This window comes from Lissotriton helveticus, chromosome 5_1 (assembly GCF_964261635.1).
Source record: "Lissotriton helveticus chromosome 5_1, aLisHel1.1, whole genome shotgun sequence".
Taxonomy (NCBI): Eukaryota; Metazoa; Chordata; class Amphibia; order Caudata; family Salamandridae; genus Lissotriton; species Lissotriton helveticus.
The window spans coordinates 335,032,185-335,056,603 of record NC_136065.1 but is presented as its reverse complement, the minus strand read 5'-3'; the positions used below and the strand labels follow the sequence as shown (position 1 = coordinate 335,056,603).

Below are 24,419 nucleotides of genomic sequence, written 5' to 3'. Positions count from 1 at the left end.
GGGGGGGATACAGACTCACCGCGATAGCAGCTCCGGCCAGCAATGTCCCGACGGCCGATGTTGATGCTGTGGAGACTCTGATGTTCCGCGGCTGTGTGGTTTGTGCCTCTCATCTGGAAGAAGGGAGCCATAAGGATGTCGCCGAAGACAGTTTCCTGGGGAGAACGGAACATCTCGAGCATCCGCTCAGCCCCAGCTTCATGAAAAAATGGTGGCTGCAAACATCAGGCAAAAAAAAAAAGTAAACACCCACAATGGGCCCACCTCTTCGTGACGGCAAAAAAAGGGGCGGGATGAGTAAAAATGTCAGGAACGCCCATGAATCTGCTCGCAGAATGATGAGCAGATCTCTCTTCCAATGGCTAGCCTCCATTTATGGAGCAAGCCAATGGAAAGAGAGGGTGGGACAACACACACATACTGTAAACATTAGATTTCGCCTGCGCCGAAAAGCTGCGCGGTGCGCAGCTTTCGACAGGCGAAACCTAAAAAAAGAGAAAGCCAGAGGACAGGCGAGAGAAAGCTGTCATTAGTACAGCAGGTACAGTGGCACCAGGGCCAGAAGTGTGAGGGGAAACGGCCACTACAACGCGTCCGTTTCAACGCATAACTTAACCACGCATGCATTACAACGCATGCGTGGTTACAACGAGTAGCCTTTACCACGCATACCTTTACTACGAAATACGTAGCAAAGGCATGTGTGTTAAAGGCTAAAAATAAAAAAGGGGGCTTTGGGGGGCCCACCCCCTCCAGAGCCCCCCCCCCAAAAAGCGTGAAAAAAACGCACCTGTTGAAGTTTCTATGTGGAGGGAATCGGGAGGCAATCGGTGTCGTGAGATGGAACGGAAAGACACTTCAGTTTCCTCATAACGATGTACGACGTCAACACGGAAGAACATTGAGAAGAGACGATGTGGAGAGATAAGGGGAATATTATATTTAAGAAAAAACAAAACGGGGGTCCGATTTAAGGGTTAAGGGCAGGGGAGGGGTATTTGTAAGAAGGGTTTAGGGGTGGGGGAATAACCTTTACCATGAGTATGCCCTTACCCTGCATGAATTTACAACGAAAATCGTTGTAATAGTATGCGTGGTAAAGGAATATTCGTGGTAAAGGTTATGCGTGGGAAAGGCATTCCGTTGTAACGCATGCGTGGAAAAGGCATGCGTTACAACGGAATGCGTTGTAACATCATACAATTAGTGTGAGGGGTTCAGTGCTCTTAAATACAGTTGGTGCGGGTCTCAGTTTCCTTGTCCCATAAGAGCTTGTGGTACCCTTGTCCCTCCACTTCCTTCTCCACCTTTGCTCTCAGTGTCTGGAACACCATCCACACCAGCATCAGAATTGCCCCACCGTCGCAACTCAGAAAGCGGCTGAATGTCCACCTCTCCAGAGACCGTGACCTCTTCCCCTCTCTAGAAGATCTCACCCGTGAAGATCAGGCTACCCTGGAAGCAATCCTGGTTTATGCCTGTGGATTTGTGCCTGTGTTCTGTGCTCCCTTGCCAGGCCCACGCTCTGCAAATTCCTGTAAATACATTGATGCATACATGCATAGATACCTAAATATGTATGAGGCTCAGAAACAGACTTTCCACAGTTAAAGGGCACTAAAAGGAATAGACACAAACAAGAGACATAAAGGGAATTTACGACAAATGTAATAAATGAGACTGTCACAAACTCGGAGTATAAAACGACTTTCCCCAGTACAGGGCGACAAGTTTTTTTTTTATTTATTGTTGTGTGGGATTCCATGAGGAATTAAATTCTTCCTTTTCCCCCTTAAATATTTAATTTTAAAGCAATCTGGATCTCTTCCCATCAATCACTTTTATTCATCTCTCCTTCCAATAATCATGTCTCCATATGTTTCTCTGAGTGTGTCTTTAACTTTCATACTCCCACTCCTGTCCCCTCCATCTTTCTGCTCTACTTCATTCAGCCTGTTTCTTCTTCCCCTGTGCCCTCCCTTCTCTCTCTCAGCATCATTATACAGATACATTATCTCTGCTGCTTTTTAGGTCAGCTGAGGCTGTCTGCCCCGCGGCGCTTTCCACTAGATCAGCCAGCGCGTTTATCCATATGTATGTGGCTAAAGAGAACAAAAGTACATTACACATATTGATCCATGGCCTCCAGCAGTGCTACCGATGGATGGGTTAACACGTCTTATGATGCCTCTTTCATCTCTCTCGTGAAATTGTCCAATAAAGAAGCCACAAATACTACGTGTCGAAGCAGCGTAGTGCATAGATTAATATCTTGAAGATATAATGCAGTCTTTGTATTTCATGTCACGTCGCTGGCAGGATGCTAATACTGTTTGTACACAACTCTGTGCCTATTCTTGTTTTATTCAGAGCCTGAGGGTAAAACAGCAAATCTTTGACTGGCGCCTGGAGGTTGGCATTGAGTATACAACTCCTTCTGGGGCTTAAATTGCAGCCTACACTCCTTTGTCTGCTGCTTAGTGTACAGACAACTGTGCAGCCTCCAAATCGAGGGGTACAGACAACTGAGCTTCCCTTTCAGCATAGGTTACAACCAACTGAACTACAATTTTGTTGAAAGATACAGGCAACTGATCCACTTTTCATCCAGGGATACAGTTTAATGAGCTTTCAGTGTAGGGTGCAGCCAATTGAATTACATCACCAGCCTAGCATACCTCGGCTGAGCTACCCCTTTAGCATCAGATAAAGCCAACTGAGCTACTCTTTAATCCTATAATACAATCTACCTCGCTACCCTTTCAGTGTACGGTGCATCCAACAGAGTTACCCTTGTAACATATGATACAACCAACTGAGCTACTCTTTCACCCAAGAATACAGTCTACCTACTACCCTTTCAGTGTAGGGTACAGCCAACAGAGCTACCCCTTTAGCATATGATACAGCCGACAGAGCTACTATTTCATCCTAGAGTACAGTCTACCTAGCTATCCTTTCAGTGTAGGGTACAGCCAATATAGCTACATCTTCAAGCTAGGACTCAATCAGCTGACCTATCCTTTCGGTGTAGTATACAGCTAGCTAACATACTCTTTCATTCTTGTGTATACTGAGCACTTATTGCTCCGTGGCTTAAGAAACAACCACCAGCACCGCCCCTGCAGCTTAGAATACAGCCAACAGAGCAGGGACTGTAGCGTACAGTACCACCGGCAGAGCTATCACTGCAGCCTATGATACAGCCAAATGAGGTGCAGTCCGCATAATGAGTAATACTAGCTCCACCTATGATCGACACCCAAAAGAAGACTGTTTATGGCAGAATAATGCGCATTATATGTATTTATGAATCTGCAAGACTTCCAAACTGCAAAACTGTTGTTGCTGAAAAGTAACAAGTTTTTTGTGCAGCCTAGGATACAGCCAACTGGTCAAGCTCTTCTGGGCCAATCAAGCAAGTCCCGCTGAAAATGAGGAAGCTACCATGGAAGGTTTCCACTGCAACCTTGGACACAGCCAACTGAGCTGTCGCTGCATATATGAAAATATTGTAGGATGGAGCCAAGACTGTTAACTATGCAGCTTAGGCTGTTGTTGTATAGTCAACTTTGCTGACTAAGAACTTCAAAGCAGGTTTATTTTTCTGGATTTTTTTTTTTTTTACTCCAAATGATGTTAATAGCCCTTTTTGCCTTTTGATATGTTTTCAGGAAACCAGAGGACGGAGTAAAGCGGGAGAAGATGCCAATGACGAGTACCAGGAGGACCAGGAACAGGACATGGTAGGATATAAGATTGTTTATAGATTTTGGGGTTATGGTATAGCGGCAGCTACAAGCCAGCATCCTGAGCTAGCAGCAAAGACAGGCTCAACACAGATATCACTGAAGTATCTCACACGTGATCGGGCCCTTTCAAGTCCACTGTCGGACAATTGTTACTCGTTAGGGCAATACCTAATTTTGCACCATCAGTGTATTATAGTTTTGCATGATGTCCCAACCCTGACATCTAGTAGTTCGGGCAGAAGTGGTCATTTATTCCTCTCAAAGGCTTCATTTATGACTGTTAACTATGAGCGTTTCTGTAATGGACTCCCGTGAATTCATTCCATAACTCTTTCCAGTCCACATTCAACAAATAATCACTTGGGAGTCTTGTGTTTCTTAATACGAATCCAAATTTTATTCAATCAGTGCTTTCCATCAGAAGCAATCCACGAAGCACAGCCAACGCGTTTCATCCCTACGGACATCATCAGGGCTCAAGATCCACATTAAATCTGAAGATTCAGATTATTCTTCAACTATGTTTGCCAATGTGCAGCACATTTCATGTTAGTGTCTGGTTTCCTTCTCTCTTTGAACTCCTGCTGTGCGTCCTTAGAACGAGTCCCTCAATACCTCCTGACTGTTGCTCATCCATTATCCATCTAGTCGATGCTTATTAATAAGATGGAGAACGGATGAGTGTCCTTTTTGAAACGTGCCAGAGAAGGGATTCTTCTGATGGCGGGCGGGAGAGAGTTCCATATTCTTGGAAGGGATCCAGAGAAAGCCCGGTTATTCGTTTTTTTTTTTTCGGAACCGTGGAGGTTGGAGTAAAAGGTCTCTGGTGGAACGGGAGTTTCTGCTTCCGCCAGATACCACAAGTTTCTGTGCAAGGTAAGCAGGAAAGTTGGAGTATAAAGCTTTGTGTGTAATGCAAGCCAGTTTGTTGTATTCTGGCCTCGAGGGGAAGCCAGTTCAAAGCTTTCAGGTGTGGAGAGATATCGTCAAATTCTTTTGAACTTGTAAGAAGTCTGGGTGCGGCATTAAGGCAGGCTTTTAGAGGTCCCAGGGAGATCTTGGGTAAGCCTGAGAGAGTGGAACAGTCATATTGCAGTCTAGAGATAACTAGCGCTTGGACTGCGCTTTTTAGGTCGCTAGTATCAAGGAAGCGTTTCTGTTTCCAGAGGTAGCTCAGGTGGAATCTGGCTGATTTGGCCATCGAGTTGATGTGTTCTCACATGTTCAAATTGCAGTCAAGGGTTATTCCCAGATATTTTTCTGAGTCCACGATGGTCGGTGGGCAATCTAAGGCTGTGATAGCCTTGATCCATATCTGCATCTCGGGATTGGTTTTTGGAGGGGAAATTAGGAGAAATTCTGTTTTCTTGGTGTTAAATTTAAGTTGAGCCAATGGACGGTTGATTTCAGGACCTCGTTCAGGGAGAGAATATCCTCGAGAGAGGATGCTTTGTTGTAGAGCTGGGTGTCGTCAGCATACATATGTGCGTAGTACTTCGGCAAGTGGTTCAAGGTAAAGGTTGAACAGGGTAGGGGACAGGGTTGATCCTTGAGGAACTCCAACCTTGGCCGGAGAGCGAGCAGATAGGTTGCCGTTGATTAGGAATCGCTGCGATCGGTTTTGGAGGAAGGATCTAAACCATTCTAGAACAGAGCCGTCCAAACCCATCCTCAGTTTGAGGCGTTCGATTAGTTTTTTGTGGTTGACCGTGTCGAAGGCCGAGGATAGATCTAAGAGGATTAGAAGGCACATTTTCCCTTGGCCCAGGGCTTGGGGGGCATTGTCAACGATGTGGAGCATGGTCGTTTCAGTGCTGTGCCCAGGTCTGAATCCAGATTGGAAGTCATCGAGAAGGTGAAAGTTTTTCATGTGCTGACTTAGTTGCTGTTGTACACATTTTCCAACACTTTGCCATAGAGGGGGATGTTGAAGATAGGTCTTAAAATTGTTAGGGATGGCTGGATCCAGCGACGTTTTTTTCAAAATGGGGAGGACTTGGCCAGCTTTCAGAGAGTCTGGAATGGAACCCTGTTGGAGCGAGGCGTTAATTATTGCAGTCCAGCTAGGAATAATGGATTGGGCGACAGCCGCTAGGCAGTTGGAGGGGAGCGGGTCGTTGAAATGGTTATTCAGGTTTAGGGACAATAAGATTTTAGATACGGAGTCTTCATCATAGGGGTTGAAGTCAGTCCAAAGTGCTTGGTTTTTTGGTGAAGTCTGTGGGGGCATCGCAGGAGGAGGGGGCAGGCCAGGATTGGCTAAACAGTGTGTGGCGGCACTAAGTTAATTTTCTAAGGCTGCGACTTGGTCCTCGAAAAAGGAGGAGAATTCCTCAGATGATATTAAAGCCCTGGGGGTTCCTTTCAAGGTTTTGACCAGTTTATTGGATTGGTGTTTGACCAGATCGAAGAGCTTACGAGGTCTGTTCTTGGCGTTCTCAAGTTCTGATCTGAAAAATTCTTTTTTTGAGTTCAGGATGTTCTTATTGTAGGCATTTCTGGGCTGGCGGAGAAGTTTTAGATGTGCGGCGGAGGGGTCCTGTCTCCAGATTCTTTCGGATTGTCAGCGGCATCTCCTCTCATTGTTGAGCGGTTCAGTGAACCAGGGGTTCCTGTCTTTGGTTTGGGTTCTTTTTAGCTTTAGTGGGGCTAGGCCATCCATAATGTTCGAGATAGTTGCAAAGGAGTGGTTGTTGAGGTCATTGACCGTTGAGCAATGTGAGGGGGGGAGAGGTCAGACTTGCAGCGAGCCTCCAGTTCATTGTGGTCCAGGTTTCTAGTGTCTTTAATCCAGCGTTTGGGAATCACTGGTTGGGGAGCCCTTATCTTGTGAATGCCAGGTAGCAGAAATGCGATGACGTGGTGGTCAGACCAGTTGCACAGGTCTGTGAAGATAAGCTTGACTGTTGATTCCTTGGAGATGATCCAGTCAAGGATGGCCCCTTTTGAGTGTGTTGGGAGAGAGCAGGTTTGCGTCGGGGCTTGATCGGACAGTAGGTCTTTGATGGCATTGACATGAGGGTCCTTGGGGTCATTCCAATGCAGGTTGAAATCACCCTGGAAGAATTGGAGGAGAACTTAGCAATAATAAGTTCCATGAGGTGGTCAGTGAAGGAGTCGTTCGTGCCAGGCGGATGATAGATGATGTGTAAGTTGCACAATAGGGTGGAGTTGCTACAAATGGAGAGTGCAAGGTATTCGCAAGAGTCGGTGGAGTCAGCCAGATGTTCACTGACGCTGAGGTTAGAACGGTAGATGCAGGCGATGCCCCCTCCTTTCTTGCTAGATTGCCTGTCCAGCCTGGCAATGTTATAGCCAGGAGGGCCTAAGAGGTCCAGGCAAGGAGATGAGGAATCATTGAGCCATGATTCTGTTAGAATAGCTAAGTCAAAGTTTTTGTTCAGGATGAGTGCAACAATGTCAACGGCATGCTTAAACGCCGATCAGCAGATGATTAAGAGGCCAGACAGAGAGGAATCAGCAGAAGTGTCGGAGTCAGGGTGGATAAGTGTACAGGCGCTAAGTTGCTCTTGACCACACTTCTGTTGCGGAAAGTAGCCGATCTGTTGGTGTTGATAGAGACTGTGCGGATGGCATGTTCGGCTCTCATACCTAGCGGGCAAATGGTGGTTGGGGTAGGGTTGTAATCGCTGAGGATGGCAAGGATTTCCTCTTCAGTGAGGTCTAGTGGACTAGGGGTGTGCTTGCGAGGGCGAAGGTGTCTCAAGGGGAGTGGTAGAGGGTGCTTCTGTGGTGTGGGGGGTGGAGTTCCACTGGGTTTTGATGTTGGCGAGGGAGAGTTCAGCGAGGTGAAGGAGGTTCATTAGATCTAGTATGGAGATGTGGATACTCTGAGTTAGTTTGGCAGCTCTGGAGTGCAGTGCTTTGAAATCCCTATAGGAGGGAGATGTTAGCGGGCAGGGTGGCGGTGGCTCTGGGACGCTACTATCGGACTCACTGTAACGGGTAGGCGTATGGATGGATGGATGGATGAATGAATGAATGGATTGCTGGCTGGATGAATGGATGGTTGGAAGGATGAATGGACCAGTACTTCGGATAGGCGGGTGGGCTGATAGATGCTTAGGATAGGTGCAATGACAGATGTGTGTATTTAAGTAGGTAGGTAGTAATGTATGGATGGATTGAAAGGTGGTTGGATGGCGCAGTGTTTAGGATGGATGGATGCAGGGCTTTAAGTGGGTCAGGTCTGCGCACCGGCAGTTATTTTCAGGGGGCCTCGAAACGGGTCTCTTGTGGGCTCTATTTTCGGGCCTCCCAAAGGTAGTCTGCTTTCTTTTTTTCTACTTTATTGGACTGCAGTGAGAGCATGCACTTCGATGTGCGCATGCTCATTATGCTCACTACTGAGAAGTGTCAACGTCAAGCTTGGTGAGCCGCGTTGTAGGAGGAAGGGAAATCCTTTAAAGAGTGTTTTCCGAAGGTAGGATATTTGGAGGGGATTTCCTTAAGCACACAATCCTAGTTATCTTGATTTAGACCACGCCTCTACTTGGATAGGTCACACCCCTTTAAGAGGTTTTCCCCGCCCCTTTTAAAGCACCCCCAGGTTTTTTTTTCCACGTATTGTATTGTATTGTAATAGCATTTATATAGCGCTTACTACCCCTGGCGAGGCGTCAAAGCGCTTTTTCGGCGGGTAGCACGCTACTCCGGGACCAATAGAGGATTAGTGTTGAATTAGTATAGTAGAACAGAAATCTAACAATATTGTTTGAATAAAACTCTACTCCCCCTGCTGGACAAAGAACGAAGTGCACATGTTTTGTTTACGTGCTTGTAAGCCACACCCTTAATTACATCGACCATGCCCCCTTAAATTCCCCCCCAACTCCCCAGGTTTTTTATCCTCCTTAAAGCCCTGGACACAGTCATCGATCTTTTCTTTTAGGAGGTGACTGTGTCTCAGGAGAACAGCAAGCTTGAAATACAGACTTCATCATCACAGCGCAATTGCTTTCTTCTATTTACAGCGCCTCAAGGCTGCAATACTGTGATAGCAAGCAGGGCTCTATATATGAATACACATTTTAGTTATTGTTCCTTTAAGCAGTGCTTTCTTTGTGCCACTAGTTGGAGCACCCTTACAGAGAATACGTTCCCGAACTAGGACTTGGATGTTCAGAGCGATATATTGCTCGAGGGGTTTCATTCTTAATAGACAGGCTGGCACAGCTGGAGCCCTGCCAGGGGCACCTCATTGTGAGGGGCTAGGTCTGGCCTGTGCTCATATTAACAAGCATTTGCAAAGCAATAGGTCTCGCAGTTGCAAGTGTTTAAGCTATTGGCATTGTTAATGACAATGCCTTTTATTTATGTTACAAAAAAACAATACATAAATAAAAGGCATTGTCATTTACAATGCTAATAGCTCAAACTCTCGCATATGTGAGCCCTAGTGCATTGCAAATGCTTGTTACTAATTATGATGATTAGATATAGTCTAACAAGCAAATCACAGAGGAACTGAATCATGAACAAAAATAAGTTCCAAGCCGCACACCATATGAAATAAAACTGTGATGCGAGCCACTAATAAGAAGGGGGGGGGACGTCACACTAATAATGGGCTCAACGTAACTAAGTATGTTTGAGCAAAAAAGATTATTAAAAATATAAATAAAAAGGTATATTTATACACTCTTCCACTTGCGTATTTAGTTTAATCATGTTTTCTGACCTGCACCCTGTGGAGGATCACAGATCCTTGCTCGTCGTCCTCCCCCTCGTCCATGGCCGGGCTGCGATCCTGAACGTGATGAAGACGGGTCTTAGGCAGCTGCCGGAGCACGGACTGCAACTTGAGGAGTAGTGCGGAGTCTGCTGCAGAGGCAGGGGGACAGTTTAACGACGGCTGAAAGCAGCCTGAATAAGAAAAATAAAAACGCAAACACCTAGAAGCAGTCACCGCGCCTGGTAAAAAAATAAATAAATAATGAAGCCACACGCAGGCATGGATGAGGAAGGCAGGGGAATGCAACATGGAAGAAGACTCCGCAGATGTCTTTAACAGCGTCCTCTTCACAAACCATGAAGCGCGACATCTGTGCGGGGGGGGGGGGGCAAGGAACGGAGCGTATTTATATGTTATAGCGCGACAAACCATGAAGCGTGACATCTATGCAGTGGGGGGCAAATGGCAAGGAACGGAGCACATTTACAAGTTATAGCGCGACGTCCGTAAAGTGGGCACTGCTCTGAGTTATTAAAAAAAGTTTGGGCAAGCTGCGAATACCTGCCCAGCTACCAAAGTTACTATTGAAGGGAAAAAAAGTTAAAGCGTGCCACGAGCAATAAATATGAAGAAGAAGCACTGGTTTGCGGTGGTTCGACACGTAGCAAGCCTCTCCGAGAGGGGGGCTCGAGCGTTAGGCAAGGACAGAAATGCACGCATTATTAACAACAGACAACAGGTGGGCGGGGCCTATGGGAGACAGCCTCTTAGAGATGGGGGGCTCGAGCATGAGACAAGGACACAACGCACGCATGACGAACAACAGATGGGTGGGCGGTGCTTAAGGGATACATAAACAATGTGGACAAGCCCACTATGTGTGGGTGGATACTTGTTGTCACTGCTTGTGGCATGAGTTGAGACCCATTGGGTGTTTAAAAGACCCCTCACACACCAACCTGGTTGGTGTCATGCTTCATCATCGGGGTCCCAACCGGGTGGCCGAATGCCCCCCGGTTGTGCTAAGACGCCTGATTACAGCGGAGCGGCTGTTGGTGCGTTAGTGTGATGTGAAGTTCTACAGTTGAAAGATATCTCTGTGAATCCTTGCCTCAGCTTTATTGATGGCGGCTCAGGATATATTAAAATCTGTGTGATGCAACTAGTAAGAATTAATTACCTGTCAGTTGGCTATGTGTGAAGGTCTACATGTTTCAGCCCCTGTGCTTAGTTAAATGGGGCTTTCTTCAGGACCGAAAAGATGATTGGTGAGTGGCGAAAATAATTAGCCGGGACCGCGTGGACCAGATACAGGTGAATAGACAGAGGATTCGTGACATTTACCCCTGTTAAAAAAAAAAAAACTCACTTAAGTCAGATACCCTCTCTAGCTATCGACCAATCTCTCTCCTACCTGCCGTGGCGAAGGTTTGCGAGAAGGCAGTTTTTAAACAGCTGTCTGCGTTCGTTGAAACCTCTGGTGCTCTTCACCCGGCCCAGTCCAGCTTTAGAGCCTCATACAGCACTGAAACCGCTTTGGTCGAGATAACAGAGTCTATCAGGGACTGTTGTGATTCTGGTGGCAGAGCGGCCTTGGTTTGACTAGACCTCTCTGCCGCATTTGATACGGTTCCACACAGACAGTTGTTAGCTCGCCTGTCTAATATTGGAATTTCAGGCCAGGTGTGGGACTGGATAGAATCCTTCTTGGACCACAGATCGCAAAAAGTCTGGGTCCCGCCCTTCTCATCCACTCCCAGAAGCATTAGTACAGGTGTCCCCCAGGGCTCCACATTGAGCCCTTTGCTTTTTAACGTATATATGACCCCATTGATATATCTGGCAAAAGGATTGGGTACCAAAATTATAGCTTATGCTGACGACACCCAGATGCTTTTCACTTGGAAGAAAGATGAGACTTCTGTGGAATCAGCTAGGAACTGCCTGATGGAAGTTTTTAATTGGCTGTCCCAGGCTCATCTCAAATCTAATGAGGAAAAATCAGAGGTCCTTCTCTATGGGACCTTCCCGCCAAACCTTCGAGATGTTTTGTGGCCAGTGGGCTTCCCCAAACCAAAAAACCAGGGTAGCCCAGCAAAAACCTGGGAGTTTGGTTCAGTGAAGATCTTGGATTTCGCACTCAGATCAATAAGCTGGCAGGTGTGTGCTTTGGCACATTGAAGCTTCTTAGGAAATTCTTGCCGCTCCTGCCAAAAGTGGCCAAAGAAATGGTGACCCGCGCTCTTATTTTGTCACGTCTTGACTACGCCAATTCCCTTTACATTGGCCTTCCTTGCTACCAGATAGAAAAGCTCCAGACTATTCAGAATGCGGCAGCTCGAATGCTGTTAGGCATTCCGCGCAGCTATGGTATTAGCAGTCTGTACGCAACTTGCATTGGCTTCCTGTTGACAAGCGCATTTTGTTTAAGGCACTAACTATCACTCATAGTGCCCTGTACAAGTCTGTGCCCTGCTATCTTAGGAAGCGTTTTAATTTATATACGCCACCCAGGCTTCTCCAGTCAACAAGTCAATGCCTTGTGTCCATCCCTCGCTACCGGCTTGCCAGAACGGGAGGGAGCTCCCTTTCCGTAAGTGGTACAAAAGGGGGTGGCGATGGACAGAGCATCTGACACTCACACCCAGTCAACTGATCTGGGTTTAATCCATCACCGTTCTTTAGCCCACTCTGTCACCCCAGTTCAGACATGGCCATATGCAAATCAGTCTGACCCTGTGCCTCATGGGAACAGTCCAGCCCGAACTGCCAAGCCATGCTTTCCCTGGACCGGAAACAAGCTTCTGAGGACCGGTTTCTGGCATTTCAGCCGTCTTCAGCCCGGCTTGCTTGAATCCAGTGGCAAAGTGAGCAAGGAACTCACGTCTGAGCATACCCTGCCAACTTATGGCGACCAAAGTGGTACAAAAGGGGGTGGCGAAGGACGGAGCATCTGAACCAATAAAACACTCACACCCAGTCAACAGATCTGGGTTTAATCCATCACCGTTCTTTAGCCCACTCTCCCACCCCAGTTCAGACATGGCCATATGCAAATCAGTCTGACCCTGTGCTTCATGGGAACAGTCCAGCCCGAACTGCCGAGCCATGCCTTCCCTGGACTGGAAACAAGCTTCCGAGGACCGGTTTCTGGCATTTCAGCCGTCTTCAGCCCGGCTTGCTTGAATCCAGTGGCAAAGTGAGCAAGAGACTCACGTCTGAGCATACCCTGCCAACTTATGGCGACCAAAGTGGTACAAAAGGGGGTGGCGATGGACCATCACCGCCCCCTTTTGTACCGCTTTGTTCACCATAAGTTGGCAGGGGGCAACATATAGTCTGGTGCTGATGAGGGCTACCAAGGCCTTGGGCCTTGAGCTCCCCGTCGCGGCCGTGAGGACTAACCTCCTCACTGAGGTCCTTAAACCGCAGTCAAGCTCGGCCGAGCCTCTGCTGCCCTTTAATGAGGCCTTGACCGACGTTCTTCTGGGCACCTGGTCCAAGCCCGCTACGGGTTCGCCCGTAGATAGGAACGTGGCCAGACGCCACCGCCCAGCCCCGGGCGACCCATGTTTCCTGTCCTCCCACCCTACCCCCAAGAGCCTGGTCATCCAGGCCTCCAATTCCCAGACCGCATTCCCGTCGGCCCCGCCGGATAGGGAATCCAAGAGGTATGACCAGTATGGGAAGAAGATCTTCTCATCCCTTAGTCTAGGCCTGCGGTCTTCCAACACCGCCTGCCTCTTGGGACGTTACACCCACTCTGTGTGGGATAAGGTCGCGGAAGTGCTGCCAGAGTGTCCGTTGGAGGTACGGGCCAAACTCGGCCAAGCCCTTGTGGAGGGCCGGGATGCAGCAAGTATTCTATCAGGTGTGGGCTGGATACCACCGACTCGCTAGGTAGAGCGATGGCAACGACGGTGGCGGTCAGACGCCACGCCTGGCTGAGGTCCGCCAACTTCTCGGCAGATGTCCAGAGCACACTCATGGACATGCCGTTCGATGGCCGTCGCCTCTTTGGCGACAAGGCAGACCATGCGCTTGAGCACTTTAAGGACTCCAGGGCTACGGCCAAGTCCTTGGGCCTCTTGGGCCAGCGCCAGCAATCGGCTGCCTTTCACTCCTTTCGTGGCCACGGAAGGGGTGCGCCCACACGCGCCGCCAGCCGCGCTCTGCAGGGCAATACCCAACGCGGTAGCGGCCGTGGGAACCGCCGTCCGGGCAGTCGGGGGCAGCGGCGAGGTCAGTCCACACCTTCCCCCGCAGCATCCGCCTCAAAACCCTCCTAGTCCGTGCTTTCGGGCCCATGTGACGCCAGTGGGGGGCAGGGTTCGCCATCACCACCTCTACTGGCGCACTGTCACTTCGGACAGGTGGGTGCTGAAGATCGTCCGAAGGGGCTACTCCCTCCCCTTCGAGGCGACTCCTCCAGCCATGCCACCGCAGAACCACCGTGTATCGGGGGATCATTTGCGACTTCTGCAAGAGGAAGTTACGGCCCTCTTGGCCAAGGGGGCCATCGAGCGCGTTCCTGGGCCAGAAGTAGGGTGTGGTTGCTACTCCCACTACTTTCTGGTACCCAAGAAGGGCAAAGGGGACCTACGCCCTATCTTGGACCTACGGAACGTCAACGGCTTCCTCCGGAAGGAGAAGTTCAAGATGCTGACACTGGCTCAGGTCCTAGCTGCCCTGGACCCAGGAGACTTGATGGTAGCGTTGGACTTGCAGGACGCCTATTTCCACATCCCCGTCCTGCCGGCCCACCGGCGCTACCTGCGGTTCACGGTTGGCCACGACCACTTTCAGTTTACCGTGCTCCCCTTCGGCCTTACCAGCGCCCCACGGGTGTTCACAAAGGTGATGGCGGTGGTCGCAGCTCATCTGCGCAGGTTAGGGGTTTCAGTCTTCCCCTACCTCGACGACTGGTTGTTGAAGGCGGGCTCGCCCCAGACAGTCGTCAGCCACCTCCAGACGACGGCAGACCTCCTGCACCAGCTGGGGTTCTCCATCAATGTGCCGAAGTCACACCTGTGCCCCTCTCAGAAGCTCCTCTTCATCGGAGCGGTTCTGGACTCGGCGGGGTTTCGGGTTTATCCGCCCGAACAGCGGGTCCGGGATATTCAGGCTCTGATTCCCATCTTTCAGCCGTTATCCCGGGTTTCGGTCAGGTTGACGCTGCGGCTTCTGGGGCTGATGGCCTCCTGCATCCTACTGGCGCATCACGCCAGGTGGCGGATGCGGGCTCTGCAGTGGGACCTGAAATTTAAGTGGGCCCAGCATCAGGGCAACCTATCCGACCACGTCCTGATCTCGGAGGGCACTGCGAAACAGATGCAGTGGTGGCTTACGGACCGCGATTGGGTCAGCGGCAGATCCCTCTCCCTTCCCCAACCGGAGCACGTAGTTGTGACGGACACGTCCCTCCAGGGCTGGGGAGGCCACATGGGAGAGGCGGAGATCCGAGGCCTCTGGTCTCCGGCGGAGACCCGGCTCCACATCAACCTGTTGGAGCTCAGGGCGATTCGTCTGGCACTGAAGGCATTCCTCCCCTCTGTCCGGGGGAGTGTAGTGCAGGTGTTCACGGACAACACCACCGCCATGTGGTACTGCAACAAACAAGGCGGGGTGGGGTCGTGGACCCTTTGTCAAGAGGCTCTTCGCCTTTGACAATGGCTGGAACGCCAGGGCGTGATCCTGGTGGCTCAACACCTGGCAGGTTCTCTGAACGCCAGGGCGGACGAGCTCAGCCGTCGGTGCATGATGGATCACGAATGGCGTCTGAACTCTGACGTGGCGCAAGGCCTCTTTCAGCGATGGGGAGAGCCTTGGTTAGATCTATTCGCCACCGAAGAGAACGCGCAATGTCATCTGTTCTGCGTGTTGGAATTTCCAAGGCGGTAATTGCAAACACAACAGTGATGGACAGAATGTGGATCAATGTCACACATTCACCCCAGTCCAAAGATCTGGGTCCAAATCCATCGTTTTTCCACTCCACACCACCCTGGGTTAGACAATGGCGATATGCAAATCAGCGCTGACCCTGTGCCCCATGGGAATAGTCCAGTTCGAACTACAAAAGCCATGTCCTTCCCAGAACGGAAACAAGCATCCGAGGACCGGCCCGGTTTCGAGGTAACACCTCTCATCAGCCCGGCTAGCTTGATTCCAGTGGTGTGGAGTGCCTGGGACTCACGTCTGAGCATCCCCAGTACACTTAGAGCGGTAATTGCAAACACAACAGTGATGGACAGAATGTGGATCAATGTCACACATTCACCCCAGTCCAAAGATCTGGGCCCAAATCCATCGTTTTTCCACTCCACACCACCCTGGGTTAGACAATGGCGATATGCAAATCAGCGCTTACCCTGTTCCCCATGGGAACAGTCCAGTCCGAACTACAAAAGCCATGTCCTTCCCAGAACGGAAACAAGCATCCGAGGACCGGCCCGGTTTCGAGGTAACACCTCTCATCAGCCCGGCTAGCTTGATTCCAGTGGTGTGGAGTGCCTGGGACTCACGTCTGAGCATCCCCAGTACACTTACAGCCTGATTAATCAACGGGACGTTTTGCGTGGCCCTATTAGCGAATCATAGCGATTCGCTATCAGGGACACGCAAAACGGTATTCATGAATATTTTAGAGAAAAGAAAGCGATTCGCACGCGACCGCAAATACCGGTTGCGACTTTCGAAAATCGCATATTAATCGCTATTTCCGGCAACATCCGTGTCGAAATTGCGAATTCTCTAATAGCGTGATCGTCAATTGCGGGAGCTAAAATAGCGCGAGATCGGGAAAACGGGAAGTCGCATGTCGAGCACAGCGATGACATCACAACCAGGAAGCAGCCAGGGCCCACCCCCATACACCACAGTGAGGCAGACCTCGAGTCAGCAACTGGAAGAGTTCCAGCTAATCTGTGAGGAAAGTACAGAGCAACTACAGTGCAGCAATGTCAGAGGAGCCAGTTCCTGGGCCCAGCAATACCACAGGGCGAAAGAGAAAGCTGAAATTCTCCGAGCAGGAGCTGGAGAATTTAATTGAAGGGGTGGTGGCCAACCACTCCAAACTGTTTGGGAAGGACTCCAGGAGGGTGGCAGAACAGGAAAAACGCAGGATCTTGCAGGGTATAGCGTCGACGGTGAACTCCGTGGGTGTGGCCGACAGGTCACTTGACGAACTGAAAAAACGCTGGTACGACCTCCGAGGTCGTGCCAAAGAGAGGGTGGCAGAGCGCCTTGGAGAATCATCGGGCACAGGAGGGGGAGAACCTACAGTCCCTCCAAACACCCCCATGGAGGACCAGGTAGAGAACACCCTGGAGACAGAGGTGGTCATCGGAGTGACTCGTATGGACTCATCCCGCACCACCCAAGACACCCGAGGTAAGTGGCATGCGACAGCGACCTTGTCCCCTATGAATGTCCATGACCTATTAGCCTCCCATATTGTTCCATAGTCATGCCATCGTTCCACATCAGGTAATGCCCTGAAGCATCGTGGGACATGTAGTGTGGCCACAATGTAGATTTACCACAATGCAGCCAGACAGGTTCCAAAGTACGCAAAGCCATAGCCAGTCAGGGAATGTCACCCAGCATGCATGTAGCAACTGCACGTGTGACAGATACATGCAACTAATGAACGTCCACTTCCCCTCACAGGTGGTGCAGACAGCAGCGACAGCGAGAGGCTGCAAATAGATGAGGAGGCACTGGATGAGGAGGAGGTTACGCCACATACACAGCCACCAGCCCCTGCCCCAGCAACTACTCCCGCAGTCAGATCCACCACCAATGTGCCACCAGCCTCTGCCCCAGCAAATACTACCGCTGCCAGATCCACCACCAGGGTGCCACCAGCCTCTGCCCCAGCAAATACTACCGCTGCCAGATCCACCACCAATGTGCCACCAGCCTCTGCCCCAGCAAATACTACAGCTGCCAGATCCACCACCAGGGTGCCACCAGCCTCTGCCCCAGCAAATACTACCGCTGCCAGATCCACCACCAATGTGCCTCCAGCCCCTGCCGCACCAACAACGCCTGCAGTGACACCACCAGCAGCTGGTGCTTCTACATCAGGGCCCGCGACAGCGCCAACACAGCGGCAACCCACTGTGACAGGCCAGCAGAGCAGGCGTTGCACGCCTCGCCTGCAGACCAATGCACCTAGCAGCAGGAGGGGGAATGGACCGGCGCTGCTGAGTGAGCGTGGAATGGCGCATGCTCCGTATCCATCAGCTGCAAGCACGGCAGCAAGGTGCCATACAGCTACAGCTGTACAACATTGGGCGCAATGTTGCCGGAGTGGGAGACCGGATGGACCGCATGACGGCAGCCATGGAAGGTGTGGGTGAGGGAATGGCCAGCATGACTGCAGCCATGGCAGGTGTGGGGGAGGGTATGGCCCGCATTACTGCAGCCATGGAGGCCAGCACTGCTGCTAATACATCGCAGCGCAACGCAGCACGCCGCCGCCACCGGCAGCTATTGACCAGGCTGACCGCCTACACCAGGTCCAATTATATAATTAGCAATGCCACATCCCAGTTGTCGCGGCGGTCCCTTGCGCAGCAGGTGCAGCTCATCCAGTGCTGCGAGGATGTGGCCAGGGTCCTTGAGCACCTGACCAGTGCCGTGACAGCACTACACCGCCCTGCTCTACCTGCCACTGTTGGGGGTGATGATGGCAGTGAGGGGACATCTAGTATGAGCAGCCACTCTGCCTCACACGTAGGGACACTCAGGCGCAGCACCAGGCCCACAGCAGCTGCACGTGGCATGGATGAAGATGAGCCGCAGAGGCGTTTGGGTGGTACGCGCAGGAGGCGCACATGACTTTCTATGACTCAAAGTGGCACAGGCTGAGTATAAGCCTGCCCTGTTCTTTCGCACAGCAGTATGCTGAAATACTGTAAGCAAAGTCAACATAAATAGTTATACCATTATTGTGAATGAAACAAAAATTTTATTTTCACAGCACACATTGGCGTAGTGTCATTATTGATTTCTGCATGCATTTGTGATTTGTGGGATGAGGGTGGAGGGTGCATCAGAAATTGTTAAGGGTGATGTGGTTGCGACGTCTGTGGCCTTCAGCAGGATTCTCCCCGTGTGCAAGGCGTGCATGAGCAGGTGGCTGGTCGTCCCCTTCAGATTCACTGCCAGATATGTCGACTGGGATCCTGCGCTTGGTTGCAATGTTATGCAGTATTGCGCAGACAGCCACAATGCGGCAGCACATTGCAGGACTGTAATACATGGCCCCACCTGTCTTGTGCAGTATGCGGAACCTGCTTTTGAGCAACCCAAATGTCCTTTCTATGCAGTTCCGTGTCCGAATGTGCGCAACATTGTAGCGGCGTTGCTGGGGTGTAGCAGGGTTGAGGTATGGGGTGAGGATGTAATCACGGAGGGCGTAGCCACTGTCACCTGAATGAGAGGAACAGAGGGTGAGTGCCTGTGCTGCGCTGCTACTTTATAGCAATGTGACTTTGTCGACAAAGTGTACTTACCAAGTAGGTGTCCATCCCCAAAGTCTCCCCTGGCCAGTCGTGTGTGGAGGCCGCTGTGCCGGAATATATAGGAGTCGTGGGTACTCCCTGGGTACTGGGCCACAATGTCTGTGATGTAAGTCTTGGCATTGCAGACCATCTGTATGTTGAGGGAGTGGTAGTTTTTCCGATTGCGGAACATATACTCCGTGGCAGCTGGTGGGCAGATGGCGACGTGTGTACAGTCTATGCATCCCAGTACATGCGGAAAATGTGCTACATTGTAGAATTGTAGCTTGGTCTGGTGCAATTCCTGTTGGCTGGTGGGAAAGTGTATGTATCGGTGTAGCTGGGTCAGCATTGCGTCAACAAAAGTCTTGAGGCAGCGTGACATGGTGGGCTGGGATATCCCCCCAGCAGCCGCTACTATCCCCTGGAAGCTCCCAGAGGCCAGGAGGTGCAGGCTACACAATACCTGCACATGTGTAGGCACCGCATTGGTACGCCTTGTTGGGTGCTGCATCAGGGGGTCAAGGTCTTGTATGAGCTGGATGATCATTTCCCCATTTAGCCTGTATTTAGCATATATCTGCTCTCTTGTCTGCCCCAGCAAGGTCACCCGCTGGCGGAATATCCTCTCCTGGATCTGGTGTCTCCTCCGTGCTGCTCGCTGTAGCCTTCGGCGCCTCACGACCATGTACATTCCCGGCATTGTGGAACTCCGAATGCAGCTGCTGAATGTCCTTATGTGTGATTGGTCAACCCTGAACCGGTTAATGATTGGCCAACAGTTTTTTGAAAAAAAAATTCCCATGGCTTTTATGGTTACCACCTGCTTTGAGTTGTCCTTAAATAGCGCCGCGCAAACAGCGAAATTTGGATTTTTCTCTATTTGCGGTAGTTCATGAATACCGATTGCGATTGTTTAGCGAAATCGCTATTTTTTTCGCATAATCCGTGGATAGTCGCATTTTCCGATTCGCTAGCGGGATTGAGCGATTATTATTGCGAATTCGCTATTATGTGTTTGCGATTTAATGATGAATGCCGATTTTCGACGTTGCGCCCGCAATTGCATTTTCGCAGCGATTGCGGGCGCAATTTTGCTTGATGAATCAGGCTGTAAGAGCGGTAATTGCAAACACAACAGTGATGGACAGAATGTGGATCAATGTCACACATTCACCCCAGTCCAAAGATCTGGGCCCAAATCCATCCTTTTTCCACTCCACACCACCCTGGGTTAGACAATGGTGATATGCAAATCAGCGCTGACCCTGTGCCCCATGGGAACAGTCCAGTCCGAACTACAAAAGCCATGTCCTTCCCAGAACGGAAACAAGCATCCGAGGACCGGCCCGGTTTCGAGGTAACACCTCTCATCAGCCCGGCTAGCTTGATTCCAGTGGTGTGGAGTGCCTGGGACTCACGTCTGAGCATCCCCAGTACACTTAGAGCGGTAATTGCAAACACAACAGTGATGGACAGAATGTGGATCAATGTCACACATTCACCCCAGTCCAAAGATCTGGGCCCAAATCCATCGTTTTTCCACTCCACACCACCCTGGGTTAGACAATGGCGATATGCAAATCAGCGCTGACCCTGTGCCCCATGGGAACAGTCCAGTCCGAACTACAAAAGCCATGTCCTTCCCAGAACGGAAACAAGCATCCGAGGACCGGCCCGGTTTCGAGGTAACACCTCTCATCAGCCCGGCTAGCTTGATTCCAGTGGTGTGGAGTGCCTGGGACTCACGTCGGAGCATCCCCAGTACACTTAGAGCGGTAATTGCAAACACAACAGTGATGGACAGAATGTGGATCAATGTCACACATTCACCCCAGTCCAAAGATCTGGGCCCAAATCCATCGTTTTTCCACTCCACACCACCCTGGGTTAGACAATGGCGATATGCAAATCAGCGCTGACCCTGTGCCCCATGGGAACAGTCCAGTCCGAACTACAAAAGCCATGTCCTTCCCAGAACGGAAACAAGCATCCGAGGACCGGCCCGGTTTCGAGGTAACACCTCTCATCAGCCCGGCTAGCTTGATTCCAGTGGTGTGGAGTGCCTGGGACTCACGTCTGAGCATCCCCAGTACACTTAGAGCGGTAATTGCAAACACAACAGTGATGGACAGAATGTGGATCAATGTCACACATTCACCCCAGTCCAAAGATCTGGGCCCAAATCCATCGTTTTTCCACTCCACACCACCCTGGGTTAGACAATGGCGATATGCAAATCAGCGCTGACCCTGTGCCCCATGGGAACAGTCCAGTCCGAACTACAAAAGCCATGTCCTTCCCAGAACGGAAACAAGCATCCGAGGACCGGCCCGGTTTCGAGGTAACACCTCTCATCAACCCGGCTAGCTTGATTCCAGTGGTGTGGAGGGCCTGGGACTCACGTCTGAGCATCCCCAGTACACTTAGAGCGGTAATTGCAAACACAACAGTGATGGACAGAATGTGGATCAATGTCACACATTCACCCCAGTCCAAAGATCTGGGCCCAAATCCATCGTTTTTCCACTCCACACCACCCTGGGTTAGACAATGGCGATATGCAAATCAGCGCTGACCCTGTACCCCATGGGAACAGTCCAGTCCGAACTACAAAAGCCATGTCCTTCCCAGAACGGAAACTAGCATCCGAGGACCGGCCCGGTTTCGAGGTAACACCTCCCATCAGCCCGGCTAGCTTGATACCAGTGGTGTGGAGTGCCTGGGACTCACGTCTGAGCATCCCCAGTACACTTAGAGCGGTAATTGCAAACACAACAGTGATGGACAGAATGTGGATCAATGTCACACATTCACCCCAGTCCAAAGATCTGGGCCCAAATCCATCGTTTTTCCACTCCACACCACCCTGGGTTAGACAATGGCGATATGCAAATCAGCGCTGACCCTGTGCCCCATGGGAACAGTCCAGTCCGAACTACAAAAGCCATGTCCTTCCCAGAACGGAAACAAGCATCCGAGGACCGGCCCGGTTTCGAGGTAACACCTCTCATCAGCCCGGCTAGCTTTTGTAGTTCGGACTGGACTGTTCCCATGGGGCACAGGGTCAGCGCTGATTTGCATATCGCCATTGTCTAACCCAGGGTGGTGTGGAGTGGAAAAACGATGGATTTGGGCCCAGATCTTTGGACTGGGGTGAATGTGTGACATTGATCCACATTCTGTCCATCACTGTTGTGTTTGCAATTACCGCTCTAAGTGTACTGGGGATGCTCAGACGTGAGTCCCAGGCACTCCACACCACTGGAATCAAGCTAGCCGGGCTGATGAGAGGTGTTACCTCGAAACCGGGCCGGTCCTCGGATGCTTGTTTCCGTTCTGGGAAGGACATGGCTTTTGTAGTTCGGACTGGACTGTTCCCATGGGGCACAGGGTCAGCGCTGATTTGCATATCGCCATTGTCTAACCCAGGGTGGTGTGGAGTGGAAAAACGATGGATTTGGGCCCAGATCTTTGGACTGGGGTGAATGTGTGACATTGATCCACATTCTGTCCATCACTGTTGTGTTTGCAATTACCGCTCTAAGTGTACTGGGGATGCTCAGACGTGAGTCCCAGGCACTCCACACCACAGGAATCAAGCTAGCCGGGCTGATGAGAGGTGTTACCTCGAAACCGGGCCGGTCCTCGGATGCTTGTTTCTGTTCTGGGAAGGACATGGCTTTTGTAGTTCGGACTGGACTGTTCCCATGGGGCACAGGGTCAGCGCTGATTTGCATATCGCCATTGTCTAACCCAGGGTGGTGTGGAGTGGAAAAACGATGGATTTGGGCCCAGATCTTTGGACTGGGGTGAATGTGTGACATTGATCCACATTCTGTCCATCATTGTTGTGTTTGCAGGAATTTCCAAGGCGGCACTCGCTCGGAGACGCTTTTCGTCGCGAGTGGAGTTGCGGTCTGTTGTACGCCTTTCCGCCTATACCACTTCTGCCCAGAGTGCTGAAGAAGATCAAGCGCGACCGGGCCCAAGTCATCCTTGTGGCTCCGGACTGGGCGAGAAGGTACTGGTATCCAGAGCTACTCAGTATGTCAGTCGATCCCACGGTTCGTCTGCCTCTTCAGGAGGACCTTCTGTCGCAGCAGCAGGGGACGGTCCTCCACCCGAACCTGTTCAGTCTCCACCTCCATGCTTGGAGATTGAGCGGCGACAGTTGAGGCCATTTGACTTGCCTCCTGAAGTTTGTAACATCATTCTGGCAGCCAGGCGTCCCTCCACAAAGTCGGTATACGCCTGCAGGTGGAACAGATTTGTGGCATGGTGCACAGCAAAGGCTGTGGATCCCCTCAATGCCCCTCTTCCTGAGGTCCTTCTCTTCCTTCTTTCTCTTGCCCAGCAGGGCTCTGCTCTGGGCACTATCAAGGGCTACCTTTCTGCCCTTTCAGCCTTTCTCAGGCTGCCTGATCAACCTTCTTTGTTCAAGTCCCCTATTGTTAATAGATTTCTTAAGGGCATCACACACACGTTTCCTCCTGTTCCGTTTGTGATGCCTCAGTGGGACTTGAACCTGGTTCTTACATTTCTGATGTGCGCTCCCTTTGAGCCACTTCACAACTGTCCTCTTCGCCTTCTTACTTTGAAGACTGCTTTCCTGGTTGCCATCACCTCTGCCAGGAGAGTGAGTGAGCTCCAGGCCCTTTCTTGTACTCCACCTTTCCTTTCTGTCCATCCGGACAAAGTGGTGCTGCGTACCAAACCTTCTTTCCTGCCCAAGGTTGTCACGGCCTTCCACATCGGGCAGTCTATCACCTTGCCAACCTTCTTCCCACCACCGCATCCCTCTAAAGAGGAAGAGCGGCTCCACTGTCTGGACCCAAAACGTGCGCTCTCATTCTACTTGGATCGCACACGCCAGTTCCGGGTGGATGACCAACTCTTTGTTGGTTACGTGGGCGCGAAGAAGGGGAAAGCGGTGCACAAGAGGACCATCTCCCGGTGGATCATCCTGTGTATCCAGGCATGCTACTCCTTGGCTAGAAAGGAGCCTCCTGCTGGATTGCGGGCTCATTCTACCCGAGCCACGGCGACTACCACTGCCCTGGGCAGGGGAGTGCCCTTACAAGACATTTGTCAGGCAGCTACGTGGGCATCGCTGCACACGTTTGTAAGACACTACTGCCTGGACAGCCAAGTCCGGAGGGATGGCTTCTTTGGCCGTTCCGTCCTCCGGGACTTTCTGGTGTGATTATTGGTTCGCAGACCCACCACCGGGGTTGGTATTGCTGAGGTATCTATTCTAAGGTAAGGAATCTAATACTAACGTGTCTCTTTCAGATGCACAAGTTACTACTTGTGTAACGATATATCTGTAAGAGACATTAGTTAGTATTAGATTCCTTACCGACTCACCTATCCTCCCCGTTCTGCGAACCGATATCTAGGGTTAGGGTTATCCCCTTTCAGGGCCCTAGTTTCAATGGCACCAGTGTTGGTTTTTAA

The 24,419-nt window shown here is 50.8% G+C and overlaps 1 protein-coding gene across 2 annotated transcripts in view; it reads left to right on the top strand.

Moving 5' to 3' along the window:
• The window catches only part of LOC144754517 (uncharacterized), a 424,858-nt gene that overhangs the window by 385,019 nt on the left and 15,420 nt on the right, over positions 1-24,419 (top strand). For both annotated transcript variants that reach the window (XM_078642413.1, XM_078642414.1), the window contains one exon: positions 3,675-3,746. In XM_078642413.1, the coding sequence (XP_078498539.1) occupies positions 3,675-3,746 (72 nt within the window). The remainder of the gene's footprint in view (positions 1-3,674; positions 3,747-24,419) is intronic.